The following is a 15837-nucleotide window of genomic DNA, read 5'->3' on the forward strand; positions in this document are numbered from 1 at the left end:
GACCAAGTGTGAAGGATCTATCCCCGAAACACCAAATCCAACCCATTGTATGCGAAACAGCCCCATCTGCACATACACACATTTAAAACACACACACACAGACCTGTCCAGCATGTACACATGTAAACACATTCTCACACGCAGACACTTGTGTCACCCCTGTCAACAACGAGCACGCATGTGTGTCGATAAACACACTTTACTGTCGCGTTTCTTTCCAAACCCCACTAATGAAACACTTGACATGTCAACTCATTCTCTGAAACCATGTTGTGTGATCCTTGTGTCTCAGATTAATTGTTTTTTTGTAAGAAAGCGACAGTGAAAGAAATGGTGACCAAATATGCAGTAGATTTCAATTTATTTCTCAATCCAGGCAGAAGGAGCAGGATGTTTTTACATGAAGGAGTGGTTAGAAGAGGCACAACACACCGACAGTCTGCACTTTCCTCACTTCCGACCTCGGCCTGGAGGTCCATCCACCGATTCTCTGCAAAACTCGATCTGCGGGGCATCGTGGGACCCGAGCAGCACTGTCCTGAAATGTCACTGTGCATCCTGTACTGTGTCTGAGGTGCGGAAGTCCAGAGTGCCATTGCTAGTTGCTCTTCTCGATGGTTTAAAATGCTTGCAGAGGAACACAGAACTGACTGCTGGATTTCACCTGTATACAGCACAGTCTCGATTCTTCAGCATTTGATTATCAGCCTTTGTGTGCTGTCCAGCCACAGCTATTTTTTTCTTTTATATTGGACATTTTACCAAACACCTGTGAATGAAAACCCTACCAAGTTAGAACTGCTTGCAACATCAAGCAGTGCCATTCACTCCTCTTCAAACCTCTTAGCCCACATAGAGACTTCTTTCATATATTTCATGCATGTTTCACTTCTTCACCTTCATTGCGTGTGGAATTGTGACAATGCAATAACTCTGGTTTAATTTTGTTTCGCTTAAAGTTTTACATTCAAAACACTGAAATAGCACTTACTGCCTAGGGCTGAAAATGAAAAAAAAAGGTTTTTCTCATTACTGATCCTCTTTAACTAATATTTTAAATTCAACTCATATATGGTTCTGTATTATTCAATTTGGTTCTGTATTATTCCATGTGATTCGGATTTTTTGCAGTCCCGCCTACTGATGCTTCAGTTTAGGCCAGAAAATCGAGACTGTACCGTATGGAGACAGCAGTGTAGTGAAACACCGTCCAGGTGCATGCCAGGCCTGCTATCTCAGGACCCCCATGAGGATGTAGGATAACTCAGAACGTAAAAAATCGGCTTTACTCTGTTAATAATAGGGCATCAGTAAGGATGGTCGAAGACATCAGATATCCATCTGATTGCTCTACAAATTCCCTGTCTATGTACATGGGCACTGCATGCGATTCTTCAGGCAAATATACATGCAGCTCATTGGTTAGGGCTCCCCAGCCATTGTAACATTTCATCGTACTGTTGCGGATACAATGATATCGATGACATCGATTAAATGACGTTTAACCAGCTGTGGTCAAATACAAACTATTCCAGCACTGTTCTCCTAGATATGATGGATGAATGCAGGTTTTCAATTCGCAAACACATTCATGTGAAAATAACTTGTCTGGTCTACATGCTACAGGAAACACAACATGCGGCTCTTTCGAAAACAGCTACGCTAATGGTAAAAAAGCTCTGAGCGTGTTTGCTCGCAAGTTGTGCCAGCACACTTTAAAATAGCGCTGTGCGAACGTTCGACATCACACTTCTTATCAAGAGTCTGCTATGTGCTTTCCACATAAAACTGTGGAGCGGGAACTTCTCCGTTATAACTATTTACATGTAGTATCAAGTACAGTCGTTGCCCGGTTAATTTCGTACGTGATCAACAACTGTGCCGCTTTCGGACCGTGTTCACTAATGCTCACTTTCGGGACCGCGCTCATAAGTGCGTAATTGTTAAAGCTCACGTTTAGGACCAAACCTCTGTGTCCTACCGATAATATTGTTCTCTGTGCAGTCGGTATAACTCGCACAAGTGCGTTGTTTAGATGTCTGATGAATAAATATTGATATTCGTTCATTATTCGCAAATAAAGACCTAAAAATAAACTGTACAGTGAAGTAAATAAAATACATATATACATGTACATTCTATTATTTATATTTTATGCAATTTATGACTGTACTGTGTATGTTCTGCATCATAAGACACGATGGACAAATTAATACGCGGTATTTTGAAATATTTTAAGTTTTTTAATTATTCCTTTTGCAACTCTGGTGCCTGTGATTATTGTGTAATGTGTTAGCTCAACACATTTTGTACTGGAATAGTTATATACTGAGATTTCCCAATTATTTAGCTAAAACGGAATCAGTTATTGGGCCTCATAGAATGGATCGTGTCCCTCAGTCACGCGGTTAATAGACAGCTGCGGTCACCGGTGGTCCTAACCCTGATACTAATCGGGCAATGACTGTATTAAAGGAGAGTGACGTCACACGGGCTTAGACGTCCAGGAGGAGGCGCTAGCGCATTCGTTCAGCTAACAATGACAGTGAGTGCAAACCACACAGTCCAATACCTAACAGTCCTACACTAGTCTAAAATAAACCCCTTTCCTAGGTTAGTAGCAGAGCTAGAGTCACCTACTATTGGTCTAAGAGATCAGATTGTGGCAGGTGCCCCCGAAGGGATGCGGCGTAGTGCTAATGTTAAACAACAGGTGTCGACCACGCTGAGTCCAACAACAGATCCAACACGGCAGCCTAGCAGCTATGGGCATCCTGGCAGCCTATGAGCTTTGGCGACAAGAAGCGAATCTACTGTAGCGACTTTAAATTCAATGTGTGTTAAGTTCTTCCTACAAGGCAAAGGCAGCACCTTCGCGCAGCGACGAGGGCTCCTCGGATCCGCCCCTCCGTCCGCGGGCTCCGCCGGGGAGAGGATGGCTCCCAGGCACGCAGACAGCGCTGTCCGTACTGGGGGCACTCTGCGGCCAGGGTAACTAACCACGCTAGCGGTGCTAACTGGGCTGATTGCTGCTCCGGGTTCTGCCCTAGCATGCTGAGTTCAAGGCAGGCCGTGGCGCTAGCTGGATTGAGGGCGTCATCCACGCGAGCACGCCCAGCACCGCAGCATCAGACGCGTCAGCAGCTGCTCGCCGAGGAGCCCATGGAGTCGCAGGTGTTCGGGTCGGACGACTCCAGCTCCACCCCTGCGTCTCCTCCCGGGCCCACGTCATCTTCAGATCCTCCTTCATCACCCGGTTCCTCGTCCCCTGGGTCCTGCTGAGATGCCTCCTCCTGCCTTTTCTTCAGTCTGAAGCACACGCAGACACACACACACATATATGAAAACAAAGCAGCACATAGCATGGAGAAGCCAGTCAAACACCCACACTAAACACAGATCAGCAAGGAATATCAGAGATATCTTGGAGAGAGGAGGGATTAGTGGTCCAACGGTGTGGATTGGTTAGGTCCAACAATGAGGATGGGTTGTTAGGTTGGACAGCTCTCCTTCTAGTGAACCATGTGCCCTCCTTACTTCTCTCGGTTGAAGATGACGAACTCCTGCTGGACAACCTCGAGGCACTCCTGCAGGTAGTCATTCTCCTGCGGAGGTGAAGCGTTTGTGGTCAAAGTCTCCATTATGAGCAACATCTTCTTTCTTCTACAGGATGACAGCTGATACAGTCTAGACCTTATCCAGTAGTGAGTCATTACACAAAGTGCCATGCTGTAAGTTTTTGACTGTCTATCTGCAAATGTGTGTGTGTGTGTGTTGCTTACCGACTGAGAGTCCTTGCTGCTGTCCCGAGACCGGCTCTTGGCGAGACGTTTCTTCTTCTTATGAAGAGGACGAGATTCCAGGATCATTTCCTCCAGTTCAAATGTGGGGTCACAGTGGAGACGACCTTTCTGTGAGAGACACACACTGACTGAAACTCTCTGGAAGACCTCCTAGGAATACATCTCATGACCCACACATGTTCTCCTTACATTGGGAACGAACCCGGCCTCCACCCTCTTCTCATACACCATCTGCCAGTCGACCTCGCTCAGGCAGGGGATGGCCTGCACGTGCGCCAATGAGGAGCACCGGTGCTCGGGGTTGACCGTCAGCAGCTGTGGATGCAGACCAGTCAGCGCGTCAAACATCGCTCAAATCATCACACCCAGTTGGTCGCCTCACAGCCCTCAGCCTCCTTCTCCCTCCATCCACCCAATGTATGTCACATTATAGTCCTGGCCTATTTTTCATGAGCTTAGTCACATTTATTTCCTGCTTTTTTCTAAGTTCCTTGCGATCCCCAGATACTGCAGTGAAAAGTGGATGATGGCCAAACTCGTAGCACAACTTGTACCATTAGGGGGCGCTCAACGACATTCTGTAACATGAGCGGTAACGTACGTAGCAGCGTGTGTCCTACATAGCCAACACGAGCTCACATGCAATTAACCAAAGACCCATCAGTCCCAGAATGAATGGTCTCGAACTGATAATTCCTAATCTTTGTGGCTGTGAATAAACCGACCAGCAGCTGAATGGATGTGTGAATCAGAAAAAGGTGGATCTGCCCATTTCTCACCTTTCTCAGCAGGGTCACCATGTCCTTAGACCACGTGGGGCAGTAGTACACGCTGTTGGTGCTGTACACCTGTAGGAGGTTGTCCAGGGGATCGGTGGAGTGGATCTCATAGGGCCTCTGGAGGAGAAGCGGAGGCAGAGCGACCGAGCATATGACAGAAGAAAGACAGACAAGAGGAAGAGGAGTTGGAGATCACCACGGCTGCTCCCTGAAGTTGAGAAAGGCATCTATAATCAATGTTATAACAGCAACATTGTTAATATTTTAACACAATTAATAATTATAAGAGCATAGCATTATGGTTTATTTAGCTGACACCTTTGTCAGAGGTGATATATAACTGCCAAAACCAGACTAGGTTTCCTGATCGATTAGATGTTTAAATCATGTATGTAATGATTCCACCAGCGAATCACCACCTGTCCTCTGAGCACTTCATAGGCTGTCACCCCTAGTGACCACCAGTCCACCTCGAAGGAGTAGCCGCTTCCACCGCTCACAAAGGACTGGAAGATTTCCGGAGCTGTTGGCAGATGAGACCATGTTGGTCATGAGATGGAGAGAAATACGGTTCACTTAAACTTATGAAGATGGTTTCTACTGAACATGTTCTGGCTGTACACGTATAGGATATTTGGAATGAAGAGCCCATTTCAAGTGTTTTGCTGAAATTTTTTTGTTAAAGACTATCACACCAGGGGCATGGCATGCCTATTCACATATAATTTGATATTTGCCCCCAGGAGGGACTCTCTTTCCCATATATGATGTGCTTCCTCCCAGTGGTGTGGCACTCTATACATATATAGTTTGGTTTTTACATTAACATTTACATTTATGAATTTACTCTAAAGCAATGTACAACTCAGAGTAAACAAAAATGCATTTCACCGAGAGAGAGTTATAAACACAGGATTCTCGATGCACAACCAGCGTGTCCAGTACTACAGTACCACAGTGTTTCCCCATGCACGTTACACTATCTTCGTATGGAATTGATAAGAAATACAAAGGTTGTTGCAACAGCTAATTTAGTGTAAGTTCATAGAGCATATAAGAAATCAGGAGAGAAGGAACTCTAAAAGAGATGTGTTTTAAGACCATTCTTGAATGTTGACAGGGATTCAGCAGTTCTGAGGGGGAGAGGGATATTTTTTTCTAGAGGAACGGATCCTCCACCAATATGAGGTTTGGTCTTTGCCAGAGGAGTGACTCTATTACCCATATAAGGTTTGGTTCCTGCCAGGGCAGTGGCTCTCTCTCCATCCTTTATCACTGTAGCAATGTTAAAGTCTGTGAGGTGAGCATGACCTGTATGAAGGAGGCAGAAATTTATTGTTAATAACAGTTAACATCTCACTCAGCTACAGCTGGAAAACAAAATAAAACCCTAAATTCACCACCCAAGCTGTAAAGATGGCAACAGAAGGGCTTTGGCTGCTGTTGGCCCAGCCAACAGGTCACCCTTGGACAGGGACCTGCTTGCCAGAGCCCTACAGCCGGCCTGGTCCGCTTCAGCCGAAAAGGAGGGATGGTGACTCACCTTGTTCATCCAGAAGGATGTTGTCAGGTTTGATGTCCCTGCAAGACACACAGGAGGCAGAGAAATGGGACTCAGTGAGGTAGTGACCGTAACAGTCTGCAGATGAGTGAAGACTCCCAAGTTGTTTGTCACATTTCGTACTCTTCTCAACCACTGCCTTTGTCAGTGTTGTTTCGTCTGTTTGACTCTGGTCTCGTTCCTGAGTTCCAGAATCTGTGCAAAATACGGTTGCTAGGAGACTTGTAATCGGAGTTGCTGCGACACTATAATTATATAGAATTCTCTTGTCAAAACCTTTGTGTGTGGAGAAGCAGAGGAGCACGGCGGGTCCACACCAAGGCAGCACTGAGTCACCCAGGATGCTAACCCTACGATCGCTCAGATTATGCTCCGGGGGATGGTGAAGGCTAACCTGTGAACAATGTGCTGGCTCTGCAGGTAGTCCAGGGCGAGGGCCATCTCACAGATGTAGAGCTTTACCGCTTCCTCGTTGAACTGGACGTTCTGCGTGAGGTGGTAGCGAAGGTCCCCGCCCAACAGCAGGTCCACCACCATGAACATGTCCTCCTCATCCTGGAAGGAGTACCTGAGAGGGAGCAGCAAGGCCAAAGTTCATGGGCTCAGAGCAATCACAATGATATTCAGACACGAACTGCCTTTGGTGCCGCTCTATCTGTGGCTGTAGGTGATGGTGGATGAGAAGGTGGAATGCCACACGTCCTCGACAGACAGCTTTGAAGGTCTCCATCAAGGTATTTTACACTGTTCTGTCCAGTGTTTGTCCCAGTTCCATGGTTTTGTAGAGACTGCAGTCTATTTCATGTTCTGTGTTCAGACCACAGCCTTCTCTCAGTCTGGTCAAGTCTATTCAAGGGCCTAACCAGTTATGGGGAAAGATTTAAGTGTAAGCTATAAATGGCTGTTTCTGTAATTAAAACATTCCTTGCATTCCTTGGGTGTGACTGTCTGACAACCTTGAAACGCAGACCTGAGGGTAAAAGGAGTCGTGAGCAGGGAAAGTGTTCTCATACAGGTGGTTTACAGAAAGATAGGTGTGGACCCAACCTAGACCACACTAATCATTATCAAGCTCCTCATGGATGCCTTGTGTTACAGGATAACCCACATAACGCGGCTGTTGAGGAGCTTGAAATATAATTGGCTGAAATGTTTCCTGCAGTAAATCACAGGTGTGAATCTCAATGAGACACAGACTGTTGCCCCATGTGGAGGCTGAGCGCTGGGAGGGGAGACGGAGATGTAGGTTGCGGGAAGGTGTGTGAGATAACACAATGAGGCCAGTATGATTGAGTGGGAAACAGTAGAGCTATTTTAAACACTCCCTGGCCTGCTACAGCTCCATCGCAGCAGGTGGCTGTGGAAGGTGAGCGTCGTGGAAATGTGAAAGGACCTGCACTAGTGCACCAAAAGGTGTGAAGGTGCAGGATCTCATTTCAAACAGACACAATTTATACTGAGCTTTAAATGAAGTACTTGGCTAAAACAGCGGAGCACAGAATGCCTCCCGATCAGATGTTTCTGCCGAGCAGAGACACGTCCAGGATGAGGGTGCAAAGGTGAGCTCTCTGACTAGTTGGATAAACGTGCATTTTTTTTTTTCCTTCTCTTTCTCGCACAATAACCGGCAGTGAGACGTAGCAGGAGGATGACAGCGGCATCCAACGCAGCGAGTATAAAAAGATCAAACTCTCCTGAAGTCTGAAACTTTCACCAAGTCTGGAACGTCTAAACAGAGATGTGAGGTATTCCTTGTGGAATTCATGTCTTGAAACGGCCTACCTCGGGCTGTTATTTTGCATCCTTGAGGAAACACAGTCCTTCTTATTAAAAAAAAAACTCAAAAAAGATTTATTAATATAATTTCTTGCTTGTTTGATCTTAAAATATGCACAGTAATATTACTTCTTCATATTCACTTAAAGCCTGTAGAACTTTTATAATAAACACTAAATATCACACACAATAATAATAATATGTACATATACACATGTTGCACTATGTGCCCCTTATGTTATTTGTTTGTATCGGTTTTTCATTAATCAGGAATCACTTTACGCTTTAAAATGGCTTTGTCAGGGTTGACAAATTCCACAGTGCATATGGAATTTCACCGTGCATGCGGAATGTATAAATTACAGCAAAAAAAATATGAGTAACATGGAGAGAGGTGGAAAGAGAGAGGCATTTTGTCATTTAATCTGTTGGTTAGACCGAGTGGTGCAGTGTGAACAACAGAGGAGGAGAAACTGAGAAATTCACCAGAGATTCACAAGAAACACGTGCTCGATGTCCTGCAGAATTTCAAGCTCCCGGAAGACATTCGGGACTTCGTCTCTCTCTATGCACTGCTGCTTGTTCATGTACTTCATCGCGTACATCTTTTCCGTATCCCTCTTCTGCACGATGCACACCTAGAGGAAAAATGTCATTATCTAGAGTGACTAAAAAGTGATTGAAAGCAAAAACATACCCCTAAAAACCGTGTGCATTGTGTCTGATTCCTGTGTGTTACACTCGTCCTTGGAAGCCATCACGTGACAAGGAATAGCAGGGCAAAACTTTGCCCGGTCTATTTCAGTTTGGTGTCCTGCTATTTGGCTGCACGACTGCACCCTGCAGTGGCCCCAGGCTCGGTCCCCGCTGGATTTCAGACCCACTTTCATCGCTGCGGTAGCCTGCTTTACAGAAGGAACTTCTGCAAGCCTCTTCGTGCCTAACTTTGCTTGTGAAGAAGCGGGGAAAGAAGGCGTGCAGCCCGGCTGTGAGATCTCCCAGCAGCTGGTCAGCATTGAGGAGAGTGGAGGAGTAATTGAGACGCCTCTCAATGTGTTAATGAGAATTTCACAGTAACACGATTTTGGACGGTTTCTCCAGCAGGTGTTATTAAATCCACGAGGGCGTTTAGTGATGCCATTCCTGGAACAAAATTCCCCTGTGGCATTGCTCAGCCTGACCGGTCTCTGTGGGTCAGACAGGACGATTGCACTAAGTGATGTGAACAATGAAGCAGTCGGTTTGCTGTGGTGCTGTGACTGGCTCTAGATCATTGTCCTGATCGACGCTGTAGCTCTGACCGTATCTTTAAAACGCCTACCCCCAGAGCATTTGTGGGTAACAAGCTTTTAACTAACCGGGGAATAACTACTCAACCGCAAATAAAAATTTAATCGAATTATAATAGTCTTGGATGCACGTGCCCGAACTTCAAAATCCGGAACAAAGCAAAAACTGGTTCAGTCACACACATTTCAGATTACATTAGGTTTTAAATTCCACTTCAGGTCTTTTGTATCTGGTTCTTCGGTTCTTTCCGGGACGCAGAAGCCTAGGTGTTACGGAGAGCCATTCGGCAAAGGCGTTCGCTCTTGGAAACGTTCTCTCGAGCCTGCTACAGTTGCAGACGTTATGAATTGTTGTCATGATATGGCGCTCATGGGACGCTGAGTTTAAATTTAGTTCAACCGGGAAATGCATGATTTACTTTCTGGGTCAGGTAAGCGCTGACTGCACCAGCAATGGCAGTGAAACCTTGAAGAGAAATGGCTCTTATTGAATGACCCTGATGAAGCTGCCAGTGCAGCTCAAATATACCTTGTGTACATGGGGTATTCGCATAGGCTTTGGGGAGAAAGGGGATACTGGACTTGTGGGGGGCTTCCCAGTTTGGGGATTAAAAATAGAGCTGTTGGACTATGTGTCTCAGGGATATGTGGGCAGTTGTGTTTAGCTAAGAAGGCTCAGGTTGGGGTGAACATATAATTTGAGAGTAATCCATATTTTTACTTGTTTGTTGAAAGATGAGGGCTCGTGATTATGAAGCTGGCCAGCGAAGCCCTTCAAAGTCTTTCACACTCAGCAGGCAAATGACACATTTGAGAACATTTTGCCTCTGAGCTGCGATAAAAGCCCGAGTGCTGTGACAACCTGGAGGGCGGCTTGATGAAGCTGGCTGAGATAGACTGTGAAGCTGAAAGGCCACTTGATGCGCAACTGCTACTCCCTTTGTACCTGCTGCTCGGTGTGTAGCTACCGCTCGGTGTGTAACTGCCGCTCAGCGTGTAACCAGCCTGTTGTATCTAACAGCGGGTTTGTGTTCTAACGACCACCTTTGCTCCATCGACATCCCATCAGGGGCAACCTGTTGCTTCATTTTGCTTAAACAAATGTGCTTATGATTAATTGAGATTAAAGTGTAATTACCGACAGCCGACTTCGCGGTCGGCAGCGCCCCCCCGCAGTGATCGTGCGAGGCTTTTAGTGAAATTAAATTACCCAGGAGCCCAAGCAGCTGAGCTCAGCGACTCTGAGCAGGAGCCTCACAGACACCGCATATATCTACATGCACACTTGGAGTAATTCATATGTAAACATTCGGAGATTACCTTGCCAAAGCTTCCTTTCCCGATGGCTCGGAGGATTTGGAAATGGTCAAAGTTCACTGTAAAGTCAAAAAGAGCAGCGAACTGGTGAGCAAAAGACACACATACCTTTAAAAGGGATACCAGAATATTTATTACAGGTTATTTCGTGGTGTGAAATGTGACCACAGTTTGATTGTTTGTTCCTAAGAAAGATTTCGTAGTGCAAACCTCACTGACAGGTAAGACGGAACCCAAAGGAATCCAAACGTCCAGCAAAACCAAAGGCACTTAGGAACTGCTTGACCGGTGATCAAAACTGGGAACAATTTCACCACGATGTTTCCCTACTGGGCACATATCTACTGTAGCAAAGCTGCAGGAATAGCTCATTTAAGGGATACAACCCGCAGTAGCGGTGGGGTCAGCCATCAGTTTTTTGGCAGTTTCCGGCAAGAATCAGTCCAAGCAGCCCTTGGACTCCACATCTTTCTATTAACAAATGTACACATACACACATATATGACAAAAATTGTTCTTATTTTACATTTAGATTAATTCAGATCACAAACGAGCGAAAGGTAAAATTGGAATTTATACACGCACACCTCGACTGAAACCACTTGTCCCGAGCAGAGGTCACGGCAAGCCGGACTCGAACCCCAGACCCCCCAGAGAGCAAACAGAGGCCAAACCTGCTGTGCCGCTGCACCCGCTTTTGGAATTTAAAAGCAATTGTTAATGTAATTATTTATAACTAAGGGAACATTATATATGTACAGAGCACACACACACACACACACACACACACACACTGTCTGAACCACTTGTCCCATACAGGGTCGTGGAGAGCCAGAGCCTAACCTGGCAACACAGGGGATAAGGTTTGGGTGGGAGGAGACACACCCAGGATGGGATGTCAGTCTGCCGCAAGGCACCCCAAGCAGGACTTGAACCCTAGACCCACTGGAGAGCAAGACCCAGTTTACCCCACTGCGCCACCATGCCCCCCCCATGGATGGAACATTAATTTATATTTTCACTACTGAAAATGGAATAAAAACTAAACACTTCCGAGACTCAAGTTTGTTAACAATTAGATTTAGGCTATTTACAGCATAGACCGACAGTGTGTTTCATGAGAAATGTTACCTCCAAAGCCGCGACATTTCAAAGATACGGGGCGGCGATGCGTCATACGATGTTTACATAACATATAAGGTGGCAAATCGTCTTCAGTTTTTTAATAAAACCGTTGTGCTATTGGGGGGTGCGGTGGCGCAGCAGGTTTGGCCGGGGCCTCCTCTGTGGTGGGTCTGGGGTTTGAGCCCTGCTTGGGGTGCCTTGCGACAGACTGGCGTCCCACCCTGGGTATGTCCCCTCCCCCTCCAGCCTCGTGCCCTGTGTTGCTGGGTTAGGCTCCGGTTTGCTGTGGCTCTGCTTGGGATGGGCGGTTTTGGACACTGTGTATGTGTGGGTTTTTAAATGAATCTGTTTCCAAAATTACAATTTATTTCCAATTTTCTCACCAAATTTTGGCGCCCCTAAATTTTACCCAGGCTCCCTTAATGATAAAATCAGCCCTGTCAACCATCGGCACCAAACCACAAGAAACAGCAGGGTGAATGTGTGAGGGAATAGGAGGTGACCTGACCAAAACACACAATAGAGCAATGATACTGAACATCTCCATAATCCCCCGAATGAACAAAATGCTTATAAATTCATTATATCCTCACAATTATGCCCAATATTTGGTATCCAGTGGAAGTTAATCTCCTCTGGATGACCTTTTGCTTTACTCTTTAGCTCTGCAGGAACCTTGTGGTGGGATGAATCTAGGTTGACCTGAACCTCCTTGTAGGCCATCAAACCTCTTGGTTACGGCTCCCCGTCACCCATGTGCCTTTGCTTGGTTTAAACTGGTCTGTGGGCAGTGGGAAGTCACAGCACCATCAGCGCAGTAACGGGCAGGTCAGGTGGTACTGTACAAACTCCTCACTCGGTACAGAGTCCGCTTGTCGTGATCATCATTAGATGAATCCGTAGCGGCGCGGAAAACGGGCACCTCGCGCGCACCAAATCATAATATGGAAGAGCACCGTGGTACATCAATGTGGGAAAATCGAACAGACGTCAGTTTTCGCAGAGTTAAGAAGGGTGTGGTTTAAAATGTGTGTAACATGCCTGCTTTGTGAGTGTGTGTGTGCATCAGAGACTTTGTGTGACTCTCGGTGTGCGTGTCTATTTGTGTGACTTGCTGTGTACAGCATTGTCACATGGGATACTCCACCCCCATACTGGACATATGGTAGAAGGTCACCAGGGGCTCTGAGTGTACTATGGTCTTCTACACAAACGCTCCCAAAACCAGAGTACAGGGCTGACTGCAAGGCAGCGGTGAGGAGCCGTGTTTGCGTTTGTGTCTGCGCGTGCGGTACAGAACCGGCGGGGTTCGAGCGTCATGGGTCTGGCTGCCCTCCTGACTCTGCTGGGAAGGGGTGGTAACCAACTGTGAAGACATAAGGTGGATTTCCTGTGCGTCCGTGACGTGGTCATGATAAACTAATGTACAAACACAAATGCAGACATTCGTCCTAAACTGAAAAATATGAATTTTTACATACAATTAATCATTTTTTTCTTTTTTTCCCTCCAATTAACAGTTAACTAGTCAGGGGACAGCTGGTAGCACAGTGGTTAGAGCTACTGCCTTTGGACCCAAAGGTTGCAGGTTTCGTTCTTGCCTCTGGCTGTAGTACCCTTTAGCAGGGTACTTACCCTAAATTGCTCAGGTAAAATTACCCACCTGTATAAATTACTGTACCGTCACTTTGGAAGAAATGTGTCAGATAGATGAGTAAATGTAACCGGTTACCCGTCGCATGGTGCGACACCACCAGGTGCCCCACCCAGTTCTGTTGACCCCGCAGAGCCACAGAGCCAGAGCTTCGCAGCAGACACTGATACTGACACAGATAAAACTGCAACACATGGAGCATCTCATTGTGCTTCAGTGCCGTCATGGCAACAGCATCTGCAGCGTCTTTACTGCGATGACATCAAAAGCACCTGGTTAGAAGTCTGGATGTGCGATAGACTGACGGTGTAGCGTGCACAAATTTGAGAAATTAAAAGTTTTTTAACTTAACAGGACAGCTGAAAACATTAGGGAGCATATCGAATATTAAAATCATTATGACTGGCTAAGGGGGAAGTGAGAGACCGGCATGTGCCAGAGGGGCTGAACTGCAATAAATGGGGTCTGGGGTCAGGGGTCAGGTGGTACAAGGTGGGGGGGGGGGGGGGTGGATCCCTGTTGCTTCCCTAAAGAGGACCATCAAAATCAATACAATGAGAAATTAAAGCAATAACTTTTGTCAAACTGTGACGCCAAAATAAATGAAAGAATTCTTGAAAAATCTGTATGATTTGTTTCGCTAAACATGTGGAGAGACACATGATCATGATGATGGACCAACAAATAACAGGCAATGTTTCAAAAACCCCGCAAGTTAATTTATTGTAATATTTAGCCCTGGCTTGTGTGATCAAACTGTTCCTAAAAACAAGATTCTCATTTCTCCCCCATCTACCTGCCTTAACGTTTCCAATTCACCATTTTTCACTTTTAAAATTAATGCAGTTGTTGAATGATTAACCTCCGCTGCTGTAGGAAATTATGCTGTTTGTTTTTTTTTAATACATCATATTACAGCAATTTACATCATTTATACATAATTTAGCCGTGCGGCCAATAAAACACAATGGATGTCAACCAATAATAAGTAATAACGGTTAAATCATATCGACCACGACCTGACCACAGCCAACTAAGCTGGCACAGTTCATCTGAACGAAAGAGAGCTGAAATAATGGCAATTTCTGAGCAAAAAAACATTAACAACCGACACGAGACCTCGCCCTGTCGGTGCCGAGTCGGTGCCGACCGTTAGGCTGCAGATCATTATGTAAATGAACCAGAATTAAATAGAAATAAAGGCGCTTCTGAGTCTCACCATCCTCCTTGTCGTCGAACACGGGTCTCTTGCTGGAGGAATTCACTCCGATCCTCTTCTTCCATTTACTCCAGTGAAACATGGTAGCAGCAGATGGTCACTCACCATTCCAGAGCTTCACAGCGGCTTCAGCATCACTGAGCACAACATCGCAGATCATCAGCGGGCATCGGCGATCAGAGATGGGAGCGCTCCTTCTCCTCCGGCATCGCGGGCTCCTCTCTCCTCAACAAAACGAGGAAGGAAAGCGGTGACCCGGGAGATGACTTCCTGCGATGTGCTCTTCTAAAAACCCTTGAGTCGCCTATGAGTCTCCGCTCATCACGTTCACACCTCTAACAACCCGCCCGCTCCCGAGCGCCGCGACCCACATCACTGGTCAGATGATGCTGGATGATGCTGGATTCCCATGTGGGACTCCACAGCGCACTTTTTTTTTCAAGTGGTCAGATGATGCTGGGCGATGCCGGATCCCCACGTGGGACCCCAGAAAACACTTTATCCTAGTGGTCAGATGATGCTGGGTGATGCTGGGCGATGCTGGATCCCTACGTTGGACCCCAGAAAACACTTTATCCCAGCGGTCAGATGATGCTGGGTGATGCTGGGCGATGCTGGATCCCTACGTTGGACCCCAGAAAACACTTTATCTTAGTGGTCAGATGATGCTGGGCGATGCTCGACGATGCTGGATCCCCAAGTGGGACTTCAGAAAACACTACCAAAGTGGTCAGATGATGCTGAGTGATGCTGGATCCCCACGTGGGACTCCAGAGAACACTTTATCCAAGTGGTCAGATGATGCTGGGCGATGCTGGATGATGCTGGATCCACACGTGGGACACTTACTGTCGATAACCACACGAAGACACAAAGCAGCTCGTCAAATAAACACATTGTTTTAATTAAGCCGATCAGTAATTAATACTTTGAAATGCCGTTTCATTCCCCGAACACGGAGCCATATAGAGATAACAGTTCAGCAAAACCATATGAAATACACTGTGCCCAAAGCCTGAGCAAGTTGCGATGTCTTTTCTCAGTGGTTACCATGGAAACAAATGACATTTAAGCGCTATCAGTGCTGGTTGCCTTTATCTAATTAGCGCTGCGCTATAAATTCAGATCGCGTGTTTGTACATGTTTGTCTTCTATCTGCGTTATTAATTTAGTTTGCATCATCACTTTGATGTTCGAGGAAAAAAACAAAAGTACACATCAAGATTCCGACTTTGTTAACAGGAAATATTCAGGAAATTGAGCGCAGGGATCCCTCTCTATACAGCGCAATTATGGACAGAGAATCTGTGCGTA

General features: G+C 46.1%; 1 protein-coding gene across 1 annotated transcript; it reads right to left on the reverse strand.

Annotated features, from left to right (window-relative positions):
* Positions 1-2221: 2221 nt before the first annotated feature.
* On the reverse strand, positions 2222-14917 carry LOC108940454 (serine/threonine-protein kinase 32C-like). The gene is made up of 12 exons (XM_018762655.2): positions 14524-14917; positions 10529-10584; positions 8406-8557; positions 6538-6711; positions 6126-6163; positions 5804-5893; positions 5002-5105; positions 4583-4699; positions 3993-4118; positions 3783-3911; positions 3538-3605; positions 2222-3309 (listed from the first exon to the last, which is right to left on the reverse strand). The coding sequence occupies exons 1-12, from the start codon at positions 14603-14605 to the stop codon at positions 3138-3140; spliced, it is 1308 nt and encodes a 435-aa protein (XP_018618171.1). The 5' UTR covers positions 14606-14917; the 3' UTR covers positions 2222-3137.
* Positions 14918-15837: the final 920 nt, after the last annotated feature.

Source organism: Scleropages formosus, chromosome 3 (assembly GCF_900964775.1).
Source record: "Scleropages formosus chromosome 3, fSclFor1.1, whole genome shotgun sequence".
Taxonomy (NCBI): domain Eukaryota; kingdom Metazoa; phylum Chordata; class Actinopteri; order Osteoglossiformes; family Osteoglossidae; genus Scleropages; species Scleropages formosus.